The 15976-nt window shown below is 43.3% G+C and overlaps 1 protein-coding gene across 2 annotated transcripts in view; it reads right to left on the bottom strand.

Moving 5' to 3' along the window:
- Nucleotides 1-15976, bottom strand: part of LOC105569860 (acetylcholine receptor subunit alpha-like) — a 191924-nt gene that overhangs the window by 44151 nt on the left and 131797 nt on the right. For both annotated transcript variants that reach the window (XM_012026637.1, XM_012026638.1), the window contains 2 exons: nucleotides 6093-6208; nucleotides 3610-3778 (listed from right to left, as the gene is read on the bottom strand). In XM_012026637.1, coding sequence (XP_011882027.1) covers nucleotides 3610-3778; nucleotides 6093-6208 — 285 coding nt within the window. The remainder of the gene's footprint in view (nucleotides 1-3609; nucleotides 3779-6092; nucleotides 6209-15976) is intronic.

Genomic DNA, 15976 nt, shown 5'->3' with positions numbered 1-15976 from the left:
TTAATATATTAAAACATAATCCACGAGAGATTTAATTATTTGTCGTTTTATTTATTATTAAATTAAGTAAGAATGTCAAAAAAAATTGGTCTTAAAATGCAGCTGCATACTTATCGGAATTACTTTCGTAAAACACGAGAGATATAATCATTTGTCACTTTGTTTATTATTACATAAAATAAAAATGTTTAAAAGATTAATTTCCTTAAAAATACATACTCAAGTATGCGTCTCTCTACTTAATATTATATAAAGCACTTTAACGTGCTTTATATAATATTAAGTAAGGAAACGAGAACTGTTTGTTACTTATTTATATCCTTCAAGCTCCATTCGGTAAGACCGTTTTAGCTCTCGATTTTATTGACAGCAATAACTGCGCCGCCATATACGAACAAGCATTGCATTTTTCAGTCAGGTGTCCGGTACATCCCGAAGACCGTGGCGGCGAGTCTTGGCGCTGCATAACTTGCCAGCATTTTTCCGACGTGACGGAAAAGATCCGTATCCCGGGACGCGAATGTTGATAGCGGGTCTTGACTCGACAGCCATCCAAACGAGAGAACGTTCCCGCGAAAAGTCGTTCGCAAATTCTTCGCGCCACTTTCTCGCTGGTTGCTCGCATTCGTAGCACGTCTCTCGTGCGGCGGCATCCACGAAAATCCCGCGAGAAATTGGACGCCTGACAGCGCAGAGACACAAGCGCGTAGGCGCGATCGCGACGCCATTGCCTTTGGCGTAACGCGCGAAAATTATACGAATTAAATCCGCGGAAAAATTCACCAGCGCGCCGCGCGCGAGATTTGGCCAAATGATAACAAGTGCCACGCGTGTATTATGCAAATAAATATATCGCGCGATGCTTCATCGCGGACACTGCGAAAGTAAACGCGGAGCGTGTCCCGTGCTTATATTTTCGCTTGTAAATGGCGGGTAGCTAGATGCATAATGGATCGGCGTTTCCTTCTCGCGTTGCCCACTTCTCGGAAGCAAAATCAATAAACGGTTAAAGATAGAATGAATGATTGACTCTCTGTGCGCTTTCTCGCGTCCCCGTCAAATCACACCGTACTTCAGTCAGAAGTGCTGAATATCGAGCGGAATATGCGCTCGCAATCTTCCGATTCCCGGGCGTGCAACAACGTTTAAAACAATTTATTCGACGAGTGCAAATTAAACGCGGAGAAAAGCCGCGCAGTACGCGATATGACAGGCGTCGCGAGCGTGTAAATACTTTCGATAATTCCGCCGATAATTAATTAAAATAATTACTGACAATTAATTAAATTAATTGAGATTTGAAAATTAATTTGTGCGAAAATAAGAATTTCCAGCGTGTCGCGTACGGGGAACCGCTGGGCAAATTGATATTTTCTCTCAATGAATGGAGGCTCGACATTGGACGGATTAATGAGAGGAGGCGAGCGTGTTGCCGCGTGTAAAAACATTCCCATTACGCCCGGTACTTCGGGATACAATCGACTGCCGCCCGTTTCTTCTTAATGACGAATGCTAATTGCACGCGCGGTCGATAGTTCTTCAACTGCGCGCAAGTACGACTAATAGTCGTGCTTTTTCAGCAGAAAGGGATGAACGAAGGGGCGAAGGGGCGGGAAAAGGGAAGCAACTCGAGCGCGAGTCCGCGCAGAGCCGGCCCGGCGGAAGAAACGGGGAAGCCGGCCGTGGAAAGGAAAAACATTTTACAATGCCGGTCCACCGAGTAACGAGTAACCTTTATGGCGTGTCGCGACGTGCCGGGGACGTTAACGGGGGAAAAAGCGCGTGGAGAGCGTACGGCGGAGCTTTCGTGACACGCCATGGCACGTCGATAACTTCGCGCGAGGAAGGACGCCTCGGGAAGAACGTCAGCTGCGAGCGTCGTGCGCCTCCAGCGGGATAAACCTTTCTTCAAAATATTTTTCAGGGGGGAGAATATGCGTAGGATCACGCACGGCACGCATGTGGAATAAGATATCACCGGGGAATATCCGTGTGGAATATCCAGGGGTGTTTAAGGAATGACTAATAAGACCTGAGGGGCGTTTGACAGAACGCGCGGTTCAGAAACATTAAGGCACGCATTAGAGATATCAAAGATATTAGTGGGCCGTTCGGAATATTAACCGAGTAATATTAACCCTTCGTGGTCACTTTAGAATGTCGAATTGGTCACACGAGGGCAAAGTAACCCCAGCAACTTTAAATGGTTGTCACGCTCTAAACTATTTCTTGTAGTAAACAAAAAACTTATTAAACTTATTAGTCAAACATTGTAAAATGTGAATCAAGAGTGTTTAATTTTAATTTTAACATGCTTAAAAAATTGAAAAAATGACTTTTTTTACCTAAACATTTATAACTTTAAATTTTTTGAAAAAATTTCATTGGTGTCCAGGGATATAACGCTTAAAAAAATCAGTGTTTCAAAAGAGGTATTTATTTTAAGAGATAAAGAGGGTAATTTTAGAGAAAAATGAGATGTGTAGTTACTACAAAGAAATGTACTTATTTTTACTCGATCTGGAAAGATTGAGCCTTAAACTTTCGCTGGGGGATCAATATAATTCCACGCGGAGAGAATTCTTTCTTAAAATTTATCTGGAAAGTTATGTAATCGTGTGACAACATGGCATTTCGAAGGATTTTATAAGAAAGAATACTGTCGCCCTTAGTTGATCAACGATAGAAAAACATATTTGGCGACTTAAACTGGCCAAGTGGTTTATTTTATAAGTTTTTAAAATTTTACCATACATTTTACTGGTAATTATACTTAGTATAATATTTTATTAGTAGAATGTATCATAAAATTTAAAAAAAAAACTCACATGTCCCACAATTACACGATTTTCAGAGTAAATTTTAAGAGAAAATTCTCTCCCCGTGCCACGAAGGGTTAAAAAGATATGCAACGATAAAAATGTCACCCCTTGCTGTGTGGGAACAATCGTTTTGATGCTACACGTTACACATTGGCAGCGTGAAAGAGAGGATCTCCCGGGCGAGAGCGGCGCGAGTCGGGATGGTGGTAAGTCGATGGGGGTGAAAGCCGGGGTGGAAATGAAAAATCGCTGGCGCCGTCGAGCCAAAAGTAACCACCTACTAGCTCTTACCTACAGATAAGAGTAAATAACGAGGCCGACAGACACGCGGAGGAGAACTAATTCGCCGCATATTTCACGCACGTCCGCCCCCGCGGCCGCTTCCGAGGGAGAATAAAGGGATTAATCTCTCTCTGTCCCTCTCTCGCTTATTCTTTCTCTTTCAGATATGCTTATTCGTTGTTATGTATTTCTGAATGTACAAAGACAGGACTCCTGTGTGACAGCTTATTAACATAAACTTTCACGAAATCTTTACGATTCTCGGTTGCTGCGGCATTCGCGATTCCATTTACAAGAATTTAATCTCATTGGAAACGAAGAACAAATTTTACGGTATCGATTTTACAAACGAATCTTTAACAAAAACGCGAGATAAGAAAGGAAAAAGTAGATGTCCCTTGTCTGATAAATGTATCATTAATTTAGCATCGGTTTAGAAGTAATCAGAAGTGTATATAAAGTGCGATAGCGAGTGCAAATATTTACCGAGGAGAAAACTGCTTACCTTTTCACCGCTGTCGCTGGGCAGGTAAAACGTGAGAACCGTGAGAAACGATATACCCATGCAGGGGATGATAATGTTCACCGTGTAGAAGAGGGTTTTCCTCCTCATCGTGATGTTGAACGTGATGTCCAAGTAGGGCTCGTCGCAGCAAGTGTAAAACTTCTCGTTCCTGCGAGAGAAGAAAAGACGCAAGAGACATTGCGGTTAATCGCCGGATCGATGAGCGAGCGGGGGGGAGGGCGCGGTGGGATTACGGCGATGAAGTAAGGAGGAAAAGGAAAAAAAATCACCCGAAGAACGTAAAAATTCCGCTATTCAGGGCGGCGAAGCGTTTGTACCCGACAATAAGTACGTTTTAAGTAAGTAGGGTCGGCGGCGAGCGAGACTTATGAGGAAAGTTTCGCGGGGTCGTATAACTCCGTCGAAGATCTCTCTAAGTCGGTAACTCGGTTCAGTCTACTTCCCTGCATCCCCCCAAGCCTGTCCCCTCTATTCAGGCCGTTGGTCTCAAGCCGGAGCCGGTAATGTCTCGTGTCGTGAATAAATCTGAATTACATTTATTTTTCGAGCATTCAATTTTTCGCGCGAAAGCGAGAGCCTAAATACACGAGAAAATTGCCAATGGAACGAGTTTCTCCAACGATTAACGACCTGGATTTCGTTCCCCCTGCGTACTGCACGCCCTCAAGAGCCAGCGTTGTGACTGACTGTGTCTACTCGTTAGGTCGGGATTTCTCCCGAGGGGTCCAATCGTCGGTACGTGACAAATAAGGGCGTTTAAATCGAACCGGTATCGGCACATGTAGTTTCGGTACATCGATATGATATGGAAGATGTAATACTGACATAATATAACTAGTATGCCCACTCTCTGTCTGCCCTTTGATCTTGTCGGACCCGATCACGTGGTATTCCGCCACGTTTTTGGTCTAAATCCAGCGCGCGCGCGCGTGTGTGTACGTACTCATCAAAGCTACACTACCACACGCGTAGTATAACTAGTAGGTCCACTCTCTGTCGGCTCCTTTGATCTTTGCGGTCCCGATCACGTGGGACTCCGCCATACACTCGGGCAGGATCCAGCGATGTGTGTGTGTGTGTGTGTGTGTACAGGTACTCATTAAAGCCACACATACAACTTTTCTCTCATTGGCCTGCTCAGAACAATGTCGGATCGACGCAAAACGAAACAAATAAGGGAGTGGACCTACTAGTTATATAATACTATGACCACACGCATAACAATTGTCTCATCGACAGGGCCGAAACGATGCGCAGAAGGGATCGATGCGAGACCAAACAAATGACAAAGTGGGCCTACTAGTTAGACCATAGTGTAACTAGTATGCTCACTGTCATTTGTTTCGTTTCGCGTCGATTAAACAAATGACGAAGTGGGTCTCCTAGTTACACCATAGTGTAACTAGTTGCTCACTGTCATTTGTTTCGTTTTGCGATATTGTTCTGGGCGGATCAGTGAGAGAAAAAGCTGTATGTGCGATAGTGTAGCTTCGATACACTACCTCACGCACAACTCTACAGTACGTACACACGCATACGCCGCTGGATTACTGCCCAAAATAATGACGGAATACCACGCGATCGGGACCGAGAAGATCAAAGGGCCGACAGAGAGTGGACATACTAGTTATGCTATGGTTTTACTATGATACCGACGCTGAAGACGTTCGGACGTTAAAGCCTCGATATCTCGAATGTGTATCTTGAACATCTCCGGTGGGAAGTCACTGTCTGCGAAAACATCCATTTTGCTACTACGGCAGCTCCAGAAAGTGGAACCCGATTCCCGTTTGCATCGCGGCACGCCGAATATCGGGAATTGAATCGTGCCCGGAAGCAACCGTTCGCTTATGCCGGGCGAGCATATTGAATATGAAGACGCGTTTCATAAGGAAAGAGAAAAGAGCCCCTTCTATACACGCGCTTTGAGATTCCTCTGCTGTATCTGAGGATCTCGGGGATCGGATTGAGATTTTATCCGGAGAAAATAGATGAGCTTTACGGCACATCTCACAGCGAATTTTGATACAAGACGATAAGCCGTAATCGCGGGGACGTATGCAACTCGCTCAAATTGGAATCCTCATATTAAGGTCTTTATGAAATGTCGCGTATAAACGGCTCCGATATAAAACCCGATCGCCTTTCGTAACAACACGCATAGAGTTATTTTATCTCATGTAAGTCAACGGCGCACGATACTATTTTTCCTACTGGATCGCTTACGAGAGCCAATCCGGATTTAAGCCAGCGGCACACGATACTATTTTGCCTAGTAGATTTCTTGCAAGAGCCAAAAGAATGCAGAGTTTTAGATCAGGTGACTTGATTGGCTCTCGCGGGCAAATCCAGCAGGAAAAATATCGTTGGCTTTACTAAAATGCAAACAGCGACGTATCAACATCTCTGTATTTGAGGGTCAAGTAAGATGGGGGACACTTAGGAAACTAAGGGACACTTACCGAACTGCAGGCACTTCTAAAATATCCCATTCTACCGACATGTAGAATTCGGATAGGTCAACTCCCACGTCCACCACGTTGCTCCCCGATTTTTCGTCCATGTGTCTTAGATCGACCTAGGTGACAGAAAAAGCGACTGGCATTAAGCTCGCGCGCGTAAAAAGCTCGCCGTCGTTGAAACGTTCGAACTCCATGCCCACGTAATTCATCTCTGACGAACGAGCGTGCAGTCGGAGGGCTAGTGAAGCTGTCACATTGTGTAAACGTGTAAACAGGATGCCAGGGATTGCAACATTGTATTTCCCCATCGTTTCCCGAAATCTTAAAGAGGGATTCAGCGAGTGTATTCGGCCTGCGACTGCACGCTCGCGGTTAACTGCTTAATTACGAACAATAATAATTCTGAAATAAACTTTCAGTGCATGTCTTGAGATGCACTTGGTGTTCGCAGAAGCGCAGAGGGAGGCTAATTGTCAAGGAATGAAAAAACGGAGCGTCGACTGTGGTGGTCCGCAACAACAGGACACTCTAGAGCAGCAACTAGATCAGCGGAGTATCGCCTTTATATACATATCGATATCTATGTGTGCACCACATTGCAGAGTAAAAGGAACACGCAGTCAAAGAAAGAAACCAGACTAGCGCACTCGATTCGGTCTCACTCGTCAATTCAAGGCTATGACAGCTATGCACCTAACGCTAACGAGATGTCCCATTCAGCCGCGTTTTTTTCGGTGTAAATATATGCTTTTAGAATCATTCACAGCGACTTCTGACCTGTAGACCGCCGCGTAGAAGCTTCGTGTAGCTCGGCAAACGGAGATCGACGGAAATCCTTGCCCAGGAGAAAAATTCGCTCTCGTAAATCTGAGACTATATCCTCCCCAATTTATAATAATCGTAACTACTTTTTTCCCCGGAGATATTACGCGAGCCCGCGTGACTATCTCTAATACCGTCACTTCGCTTTGCTCCCACGACAATGAGTCGGAGGTGACGTCGGTTGTTCAAGTCCCCCGCGAAATTTTTATTCTGCAAAACTGAACTTATTCCCGGGAAAGACGTACAATTGCAACTTGCTGCCAACTTGTACAGCTAAATTTGTATGGACGTGCAATCCGCGATCTGTAAAATTTGCCGCCGTGTGCTACGATTATGACAACAACTATTGTGGAGCCAACTTCCCCGAGATGCGCAAATAGCATAATTGCCTCGTCGGGAATAATTTCGCCGTTAAGTTTCTAACATTGTCTTCTGTGAAGCCATTCGAGCGACATGCAGCAAGATTAAAGCCAGCGGCGGCTTTAATGTTACGTAAGTGTCTAACCATTGGCCCAGGCGATCGCTCGCTGCAGCGGTATTACCGTGAAATACCTCGGGCAGACGCATCTCCGGTGATTCGAGTAACGGTGCACTTGCGGACGATACTTTGTCACTGCTGCGGGGCGAGATTAAAGCCGGCAAACAATTTCGATGCAGCGCCGCGCCGGTGATCGCGGTTCCGAAGGACGCAATCGCCCCGAATTGCCCCGAAATCTGACGAGCCAGTCGGCTTTTGTGACGACAGAGAGAGAGAGAGAGAGAGAAAGAGAGAGAGAGGGCCGTGGTATTATAAATCACGTTCGTCCCGTTTCGCCGAGAGCGCAATTTTGTTATAAATCTATTTCAAGGGGCCATTCGTCTTTAAAAATAAAGTTTCGAGTTTATTTAACGAAAGCAGTTGTGAAGGAAACTAATCAAACTCATATTTCTCCTTTCCGATTCTTTATCGATTTATGAAATTGCGAAAAAGCTAAACGGGCTACAAAAGCCCGAGTAGATTTGTGATTTTCTACACGACCCAGTTTTCCTTAAATCTGATAATTGTCCGCTCCGATAAGAAAGGCTCGATTCTCGAGATTAAATTCAATCGTCGTGAGATAAATTAGCGAGGATGAAACGCCGTGCTTATAAGTTTTCGATTAAAAATTGGTCTGAAAACAACTTATCTCGCTACGCAGATAACATATTCAAAGACTCTGAACCCAATTATGCAGATGTATTGCTTGAAATTCTGCTAAAGCGAGAATTATACTCGGGAACGCGCGTACTTCGCACCTGCCATGGAATAACATTTCAATTAGGTTCGCGCGAAATCGAGGTGCTGCGGACGGAATTAATTAAAGACGGCGTGTACGGGGCACCGCACCATCTGATCTCGGCGAAACTTCGCTAAGGATCCTTTGAAGTGTAGACAGGCCGCCACATTAATCTCGCGGGTAGCCGGACGGAAACGGAATTTAAAGAATATGCGTTATCAGTCCAGGCACGTCGCGCAATCCCTTTTCTCTAAAAATTGCGTTATCTTGCACGTCTCGTAATCGTTACGTGTGATTCACCCGCTCCGCATTTATCTCGCCAATTTACTCCTCCGTTCCACGAAGAAAATTTACAGCACCTACTCTCTCTCCCGCGATATCACTTTATTACAATTATCATTCATTTATCGTTATATTTTATACGTTTATCTATGTAGCTCATATTTCTCCCCTGTATTTTAAATGCCGGCTTCGTAACAAGATATGCTTTGTAAATAAATTAATTTAATGTACCGATTGTAACCTACATAATTACTAGCACTCTAATAATTGCTACAAGTGTAGGAAAATCGTATTCTCATACGTTTATCTATGTAGCTCATATTTTCCCCCTGCATTTTAAATGCTGTCTTCGTAACAAGATACGCTTTGTAAATAAATTAATTTAATGTACAGATTGTAACTATAATAATTGCTTCAAGTGTAAGAAAATTATATTCCCATACGTCCTCATTTTTCATCAGAAATTATAAATGTCTGAAATCGCGGCAAGATTAAAACACGAAGAAACGTTGCGAAGAAAGATTTCATTATAGTACAATGATGTATGTATTATCTTCGCAGCTTTTCTACTCGGACTTTTCGAAAAAGAAATAAAGAGTTCCCCGTGGCACTTTTCCAAACTGCGTTTGTTTCAGACTAACTGACGTACAAAGGGAGGTGGAAGCCCCGATAGGAGCCTGACGATTTGTGAACGTTTCCTCGCGACTCGGGAAGAAGAACAGACGGGGAGACGTAAGTTACACAAAGGACGAGGGACGCGCGTACTTTTTAAACGGTGATGAATGCCGCCGGAAGAATTCCTCATTGTCAAAGCTGCAAGTTCGGAGGAGGAATCGACTGGTACAAATAGCTACGGCGACGTAACGTCGGTCAAACGGGACGCAGTTGACGCTTCTCGAACTCCTTTTTGATCGCGCCGAGATCGAGAATGTTGCAAAATTTACAGCGCACTTGGCGACTGACGTAAAAAGGAAAGCACTCTCGCATAATCTCCGTCGTAAATGCTGGCGCGGATGTTAAAGAATACTCGCAGAAGTAACGGCACGCCCCGTGGCAGCTTCTTTATTGACTTTGCGGCGGAGACGACGACACCGTTGCGAATCCTTTCACGGAAGGATCGCCGCTGAGGACAGCTGGCCATTGCCGATACGTTGGAGATTGCTTCACTGAGGTAGTCGCGATAGCTTCACGCGCTCCACTTATTGCACCGTCGTCTATTGCACTTGTTATACCGCGTATATGATCGATCGCGAAAACAATTTTAACTTCACCTACATTTCGCCGGAGGAAACGAAAATACCGGTTTGTTTTCGTTCCTTTTGGTCTTCAAACACGGCGAAACTTCAACAATTTTCAATATATGTATAGGTTCTTTTTTTAATTTATCGCTTCGCGAAAATCGACCTCTCGCATGGCGCACGAACCTCGAGAACAGGGGCTTTGCCGATCGAAAGATCAGTGTTGATCTTTTGATGCGATAGAGGCGAGCTTGATGTGATGGAGGGTGGGTTGAAAGGGTGATTCGATGAGGCGGTTTAGATAGCCGGGCTTACGGTGTCTAGACACGGCGAGGGAAGATATGTGAGGGAAATGACGGCGAAAGGCGGTACGGGGTTGCTGTATTCACAATGAGGAGTGCACGGGCCCTCGCATCGGTGGACGGTTAAATTGCACTTTGTGGCCGCGTGCGAGCGAGCGCGCAGCCACTTAACATTCTGAAATACTTGCCGGTTTTCCCTCGCGTGCGTTCCGCTCGATCAGTACTTCGTATCGCGATGCATTTTAATTGAGACCACTTTCGTGATTGAGAACAAGAAAAAATTTAGCATCGCGAGTACAACGGATGTTGGCAATAGGTAAATAGAAAGTACACTCCGGTTCCGATCGTCAAAAGGAATTCATTTGCGAGATATTCTCCTCCCTTCTTCATAAAAGCTGAATCAAGATCAATAAAACCTTATCTTCGCCCGTACTTTTGCCCGTCTTTCCTCTCTTTTTTTTTCTGCAATTGACAATCCGGCATAGAGACGAACGTCGGCAAATATTTGGACGTGTACGTCGCGTTCTTAAAATATTTTTTCTTTAATAAAAAGCTCTACCGTAACCGGAGGGTGGGGGGGGGGGGGCGAATAACATTGTGAGAGACAGCGATTGCCCTTACTCAAGTTCTCTCGTATTTCTGTCCGCCCTTTTTCTTTTTACGCGTCACCATTTAAACGGAAGGAATGCGGACCAAGTAATTTCGATGCGTCCACGTCGAGTCGACTAATTGCATTTCTTCGGACCCGTTTTGCTTTTTGTCGGCGCACTTGACGTCGGCGAAGAAGTCACGATGGACGGACGAATCGATTTCGTGGGACAGTGATTTTTTGTCATTAGCTATCGGTACGCCGCTTGCGGAACAGCGTATGATGAATTGCGGCCGACGGATGATGGATGCTGCGATTGTCGTCCTTTTCCCCCCTCTTCCCCCCCCCCCACGATCGTTTCGTCCTTGTCCCTTTTTCTTGCGCGCTTCATCGAGAGACTCGGACAACGGAGATCTTTAATTATCTCCGAAAGTTGGCCGCACGGCGAGTAATTGAAACAAGGATTCGCGAAGGAACGGACCGCAGCGTAAGATGAATAATCGCAAGATTTGCGAGGTGTGCGAAATGAAACTTGAGATTCGTGAAATTCTCATTTTATGAGGAAATCGCTTTCCCCTAGAACAAACGTGACTCATTCCGAATAGACTTAATTTCGTGTTTCATTCTTTGTCTACAATCTTGAAGATTACGTCAATGCGATTTCAGGAACGCAAACCCTCCAAGCGTTAAAAATATAAACGAGGCGGATCCAATTTCTTAAGTACAACGTACACAAATTGATTATCCGTTTTATTTAAACTCCAAATAGTTGCAATATCGGCATCATCCAAGTAATTAAATGCTTTAAAGTCCAGTTTCCATTGACAAGTAAGTTTATTGTAACTTGTACTTTAGAACAATTTATTTTATAATTTTGACGTTCTTGTTCACTTACAGTTTGCTACCAAAGCTGCGACGCGGAATTTCTTAAAATCTGTCGGACGTGTTAATGTCAGAAATAACGTGCTCCATTTATATTATCAACATTTCAATTCTCTTGTAGAAGTTGCTGATGCTACATGTCGCCGGAAAAGGACACGGTATACGAAAGTTGACGATAATCTGAAAAATCTAACAGCTGCGGAACTCTCGCGACATTCGTACGGGAGTCTCTTGAGTGGACGACGCACAGGCCGTGCAAAGTGGTTTGCATGATATTAGCCGGCGCATAAATTCCACGTGTTTGCAACCGAATGAAATCATAGTTTGCATAATACTATCCGGCAAACGCCCCCGTTTCTGCAAGCGTGAACTCGAGCTTTCATAACTGCGTTTTGTGCTTTCGTTTCGCTGCACAGGCGACCCAAAATACGAACCTTTCCAGTTCTGATTTAATCCGCGGGCATGAAGCGCAGAAAATAAATGACCGTTTCCAGAAATGAGTAAAATGAGTATTCCGCTAGCACATTCCGACACAATTTCTCGACGCTATTCTATTCGCTTTTCTATTTTTTTTTAAATAAAAATTTTTAAGCGTAGTGTTTTTAAGCAAATAGAAACAATTCTTTGTCGAGTGCGGAGCGGCAGTCGAATCGCCCTCAAATACGATTTTTTGTCATCGTCGCAAACGCGATTCATTTATCTTGTCGCGATGGTTATCGCGACGAACGAAAAAAAGATTTATTTATCGAGCGATAAAAAAAAGTCGTTGCGTCGAATAAGGCTCGTCAACGTTGATCTCCAAGTTTTGACAAACTCGACGGATTAATCGAATTTCACGAGGAGATAGTTTTATATTTGAGACAAAGTCGCGATGGCACCAAAGTGGTAATAGTTGGACCCTTGGAAACACTTGTATCGAGTTAAAAAATTCCATTACGTGCACTTCTCAAAAATATCTCTCCCTTTCACCTTTTTATATCTTTTATTACGAGATCAGTGACTAACAGTTGAGTTCGCGCACTGTTAACGCATTCATTCATTCATCAAGTAATCCATAAAAAGCAATAAATTTATTTATAATAAATTATAATAAATATTAAAATTATATTTATATATCTTGAAAGCAATTGATATAATCTATTGATGTTCGCGCTTTTTAAACGCACGGTAAAGGAAAGGGCAACATTGAACAAAACGCGATAAGAGAAATTACGCCACGTCTTCGAATAAGCCGTCGAGGATTAACTTCTGAAAAAGCTTCGCCGCACCTGATGTTGACACTGACAAGCACTAAAATGGAGGAACTTAATGAGAGGGACGGGAAAAAGCGAAACTCGGGAAGACGATACGTCCATGTGGAACAACGCTGTTACGCGTTTATCCTGCTTTTTCTCTGTACGGCGCAATTGCTAATTTGAATATATTTCACACCGTGTAGGAATTGCCAACCGAGAAGTCGCGAATGGTAGTGCAAACATTTCGCGAGGAAGAATACGAGAGAAAAAGTTGAAAAAATATTCGAAAAATAAAAAAAAAATTTTTTAATTAATTGCGTCAAGAAAGACTAGATTGCGTCCGAATATTAGATAAGCCTAGTTTGAAACAATTTAAAACATCTTTTTTTAAATCAATTGCATCAAGAAAAACTGGATTGTGTCCGAGGATTAGATAAGCCTAGTTCGAAGCAAGTAAAAAAGTGTTTTTAAATCAATTGCATCAAAAAGGACTGGATTGTATCCGAAGATTAGATAAGCCTAGTTTAACAACCCGTTATTTCTTTCTGGATATAACAGTGCCATTTACGACACGAGGAGGAAAATGTAATGAATTAAAGTTAGCTCCGATTGTGAGTAATTTTGCACTGCAACTGGCTTCAAAGATTTATCTCAAGTGTCCTCGTGGGTTTCCTGTAAATTTCGTTTCCGTCTCTCACGCCTATCAAGCCCGTGACCTCTCGTTTATGTAATCGAGAATGTTGCTCGTGTATCATCCGCGCAAAGGGGGAAGTGGCCTTACCGGAAATAGCACCCCGGAGAAGCAGGAGATCAAGATAAATCGGGCTAATGAATTCTACGTTGGAACAGCGTCGCCCGATCGTTGGCAATTATCGAGCGACCCACATTTTACATTGCGGAAAACTCTCGCGGATGCTAAACGCTCGTCATCGGTCTTCTATCGAGGATAGAAGATAACGATTCGATCAGTAACAGGCGCCATGTTTCCCCGATAAAAGCGGCATCATCGTGCATCGATTGCACAAAACGGGATATACACACACTGTCGAATGGTCAAAACTGCGATAGCGATGCTAAAACCGAGTGGAATATTCTTGGATTTGACGTGTTGTCGCCGAAAGTAACTGGACGTAACTTTCTTAAAAGTAATTGAGGAGATTTTAGTCATCAAATTTTTAAAAATAATTAAGATATTTCGAGCACTGACGTAGCGACGACTAAAACTGGCACGGTATCTTCGAATTTGCATTTATCGATTGCGAATGAATACGCCCAGATTTGCATCTGTTAACTGAAAGTGACGGGAATATTTTCGGAGTTTCTCTCTTGTTGACCAAACGTGGTCGAAATATTTTTCAATCTGATTTTTACAGGCGCTGAAGCCGACTTGGATATTCCTTGCTGAATTCATAAACACTGGAATACCCGACTGGGTTCGCAAGGACTCCGGCCTTAAAATCTCGTCTCATATTTCACACGGTATCCCGCAAGTAACTGTCTCTACTTACACATGCTTTAACGCATACAATCCGTGCACAAATCTAAATACATATCTTGCGGGTTACTCGCGGGCCACCTTATAAAATACCGGACGAGACTTCGGGAGTTTAGCCGTTGCAATGCAAATTGACCGAATAGATTAGCTTAGCCCCGGATTGGATTAACTCTCGGAGCTGATTGCGCTTGATTGCAAATAACATTATTATTCGTTATCCTCACGGACAAGTCGGTCCACAAAGTTACATCGATAGCGAGAGACGTGCTTATCCTGATTGGATACGCGTTGAATTTTCATGTTATTCACGTGGTCTCGATAATTGGTCGCGACAATTTCTCAATCAGCATTACGCGGGGACCGTTTTGTCAATCATAGATTGATTCAAGAGGAGCGAAACAATTTCGACGAGCAAGTTTAACGGGATGCAGCGTTGAAATTCACCGTGTTACTTAATTTAAAGTTTAATTTTGTAACTGCAGTATTTTTTCAAACGGCATCGCGCAAACCTTTTGCTTTGCGAATGAACAATTTAATTTTAAATAGAATGTCTAGTCAATTTGCTCGTGCAGAACGCTGAAAGTTTTGCGATTCGCAAGTTATTTAATAACCAAACTAAGTTTTTACGTATAAAGAGGGAATTAGTAGAAAGAATTTTCTATAATCGGTGTAAGAGTTCGTTGCTTCTTACGGCAACAAAATTCTTGGAATATTGCGAAGGGGATGGCGATGACAAGGATGTCATCGTATTTGAATGACGTAAATTGAAAAGAGAGAAACGCATGCATATATTCGTCAAAGAAATTCTTGCATCAAGCGCATTTGTCCGCACCGTCGCGATATCATTATAATCAGAAAAAATCTATACTCTCCTCCGATATTTGTATTTTTCGATAACACTGACTCATTTAAAAAGAATAACGATTTATTTCCAGAAAAGTATTCTTAATTCTGTAAAGGATATGCCGTAAGGTCTCGCGGATGTACTTTATCAATAAAATATACTTGGCGCGAGACGCCACAGCGTTTCTTGCTAACTCGATCGGAAATAATTAAACATTCCAATAAGAGGCTCATTCGATATGTATCGAAAACGTGTAAGTTTGACGTATCCTATTCGCTAGTTGTTTAATTCCAACTTTATAAAAATTAGTTTAAAGATCTGAAATAAGAGAGATAAAAATTGATCGAGACATCCTTAAAAAGCACACATACAAATTCTTACTTCGAAGATAATCAAATATAGTGAAGAGATAACGTTTATAATATAAAAAAAAAGAATACCTACGTATCTGCCAGTCGAGAGACTTTTCCTTTTCCATGCAAGCAAAGGCTCATAACACTGTTCAATCAAAAACGTTATCGAAATAGTGATGCAAATATAATTAATGCGACACACGTAATTAACACGATACAAATATAATTAACACGAATTAATACGCTCATATCAATGATATTGATTTTATATTAATTGCAAGCTGAGTCACATGTTCGGCAAGTGTTTGACTCGCTCGGACAAGATTCTCCCGGGAAGATTTGTCGCATATAGCCTCTTTTCCCCTGCGGCAATTTTCCCCGAGCGACATTTAAACGCCGTCCCCCGGGGAGATAACGTGGCGATGCACATCGCCGAGCGCGGCACGTATAGCCCGCGGAGAATAGGGGGTGGCTTTATCTACGGGGCACTAAGCCGTAGCTTCGACGGATGCGCGTTTCTATAGTCCGCCTAATTGTGCTGGGTGTGGGTCGGCGACCCGAACGCGGGCCCGTGTGCGAATCAGAT

This window comes from Vollenhovia emeryi, unplaced genomic scaffold, assembly GCF_000949405.1.
Source record: "Vollenhovia emeryi isolate VEMERY1.0 unplaced genomic scaffold, V.emery_V1.0 DF939122.1, whole genome shotgun sequence".
Lineage (NCBI taxonomy): Eukaryota > Metazoa > Arthropoda > Insecta > Hymenoptera > Formicidae > Vollenhovia > Vollenhovia emeryi.
The sequence above is the reverse complement of the archived record's forward strand: the minus strand, read 5'-3'. Positions and strand labels throughout refer to the sequence as shown.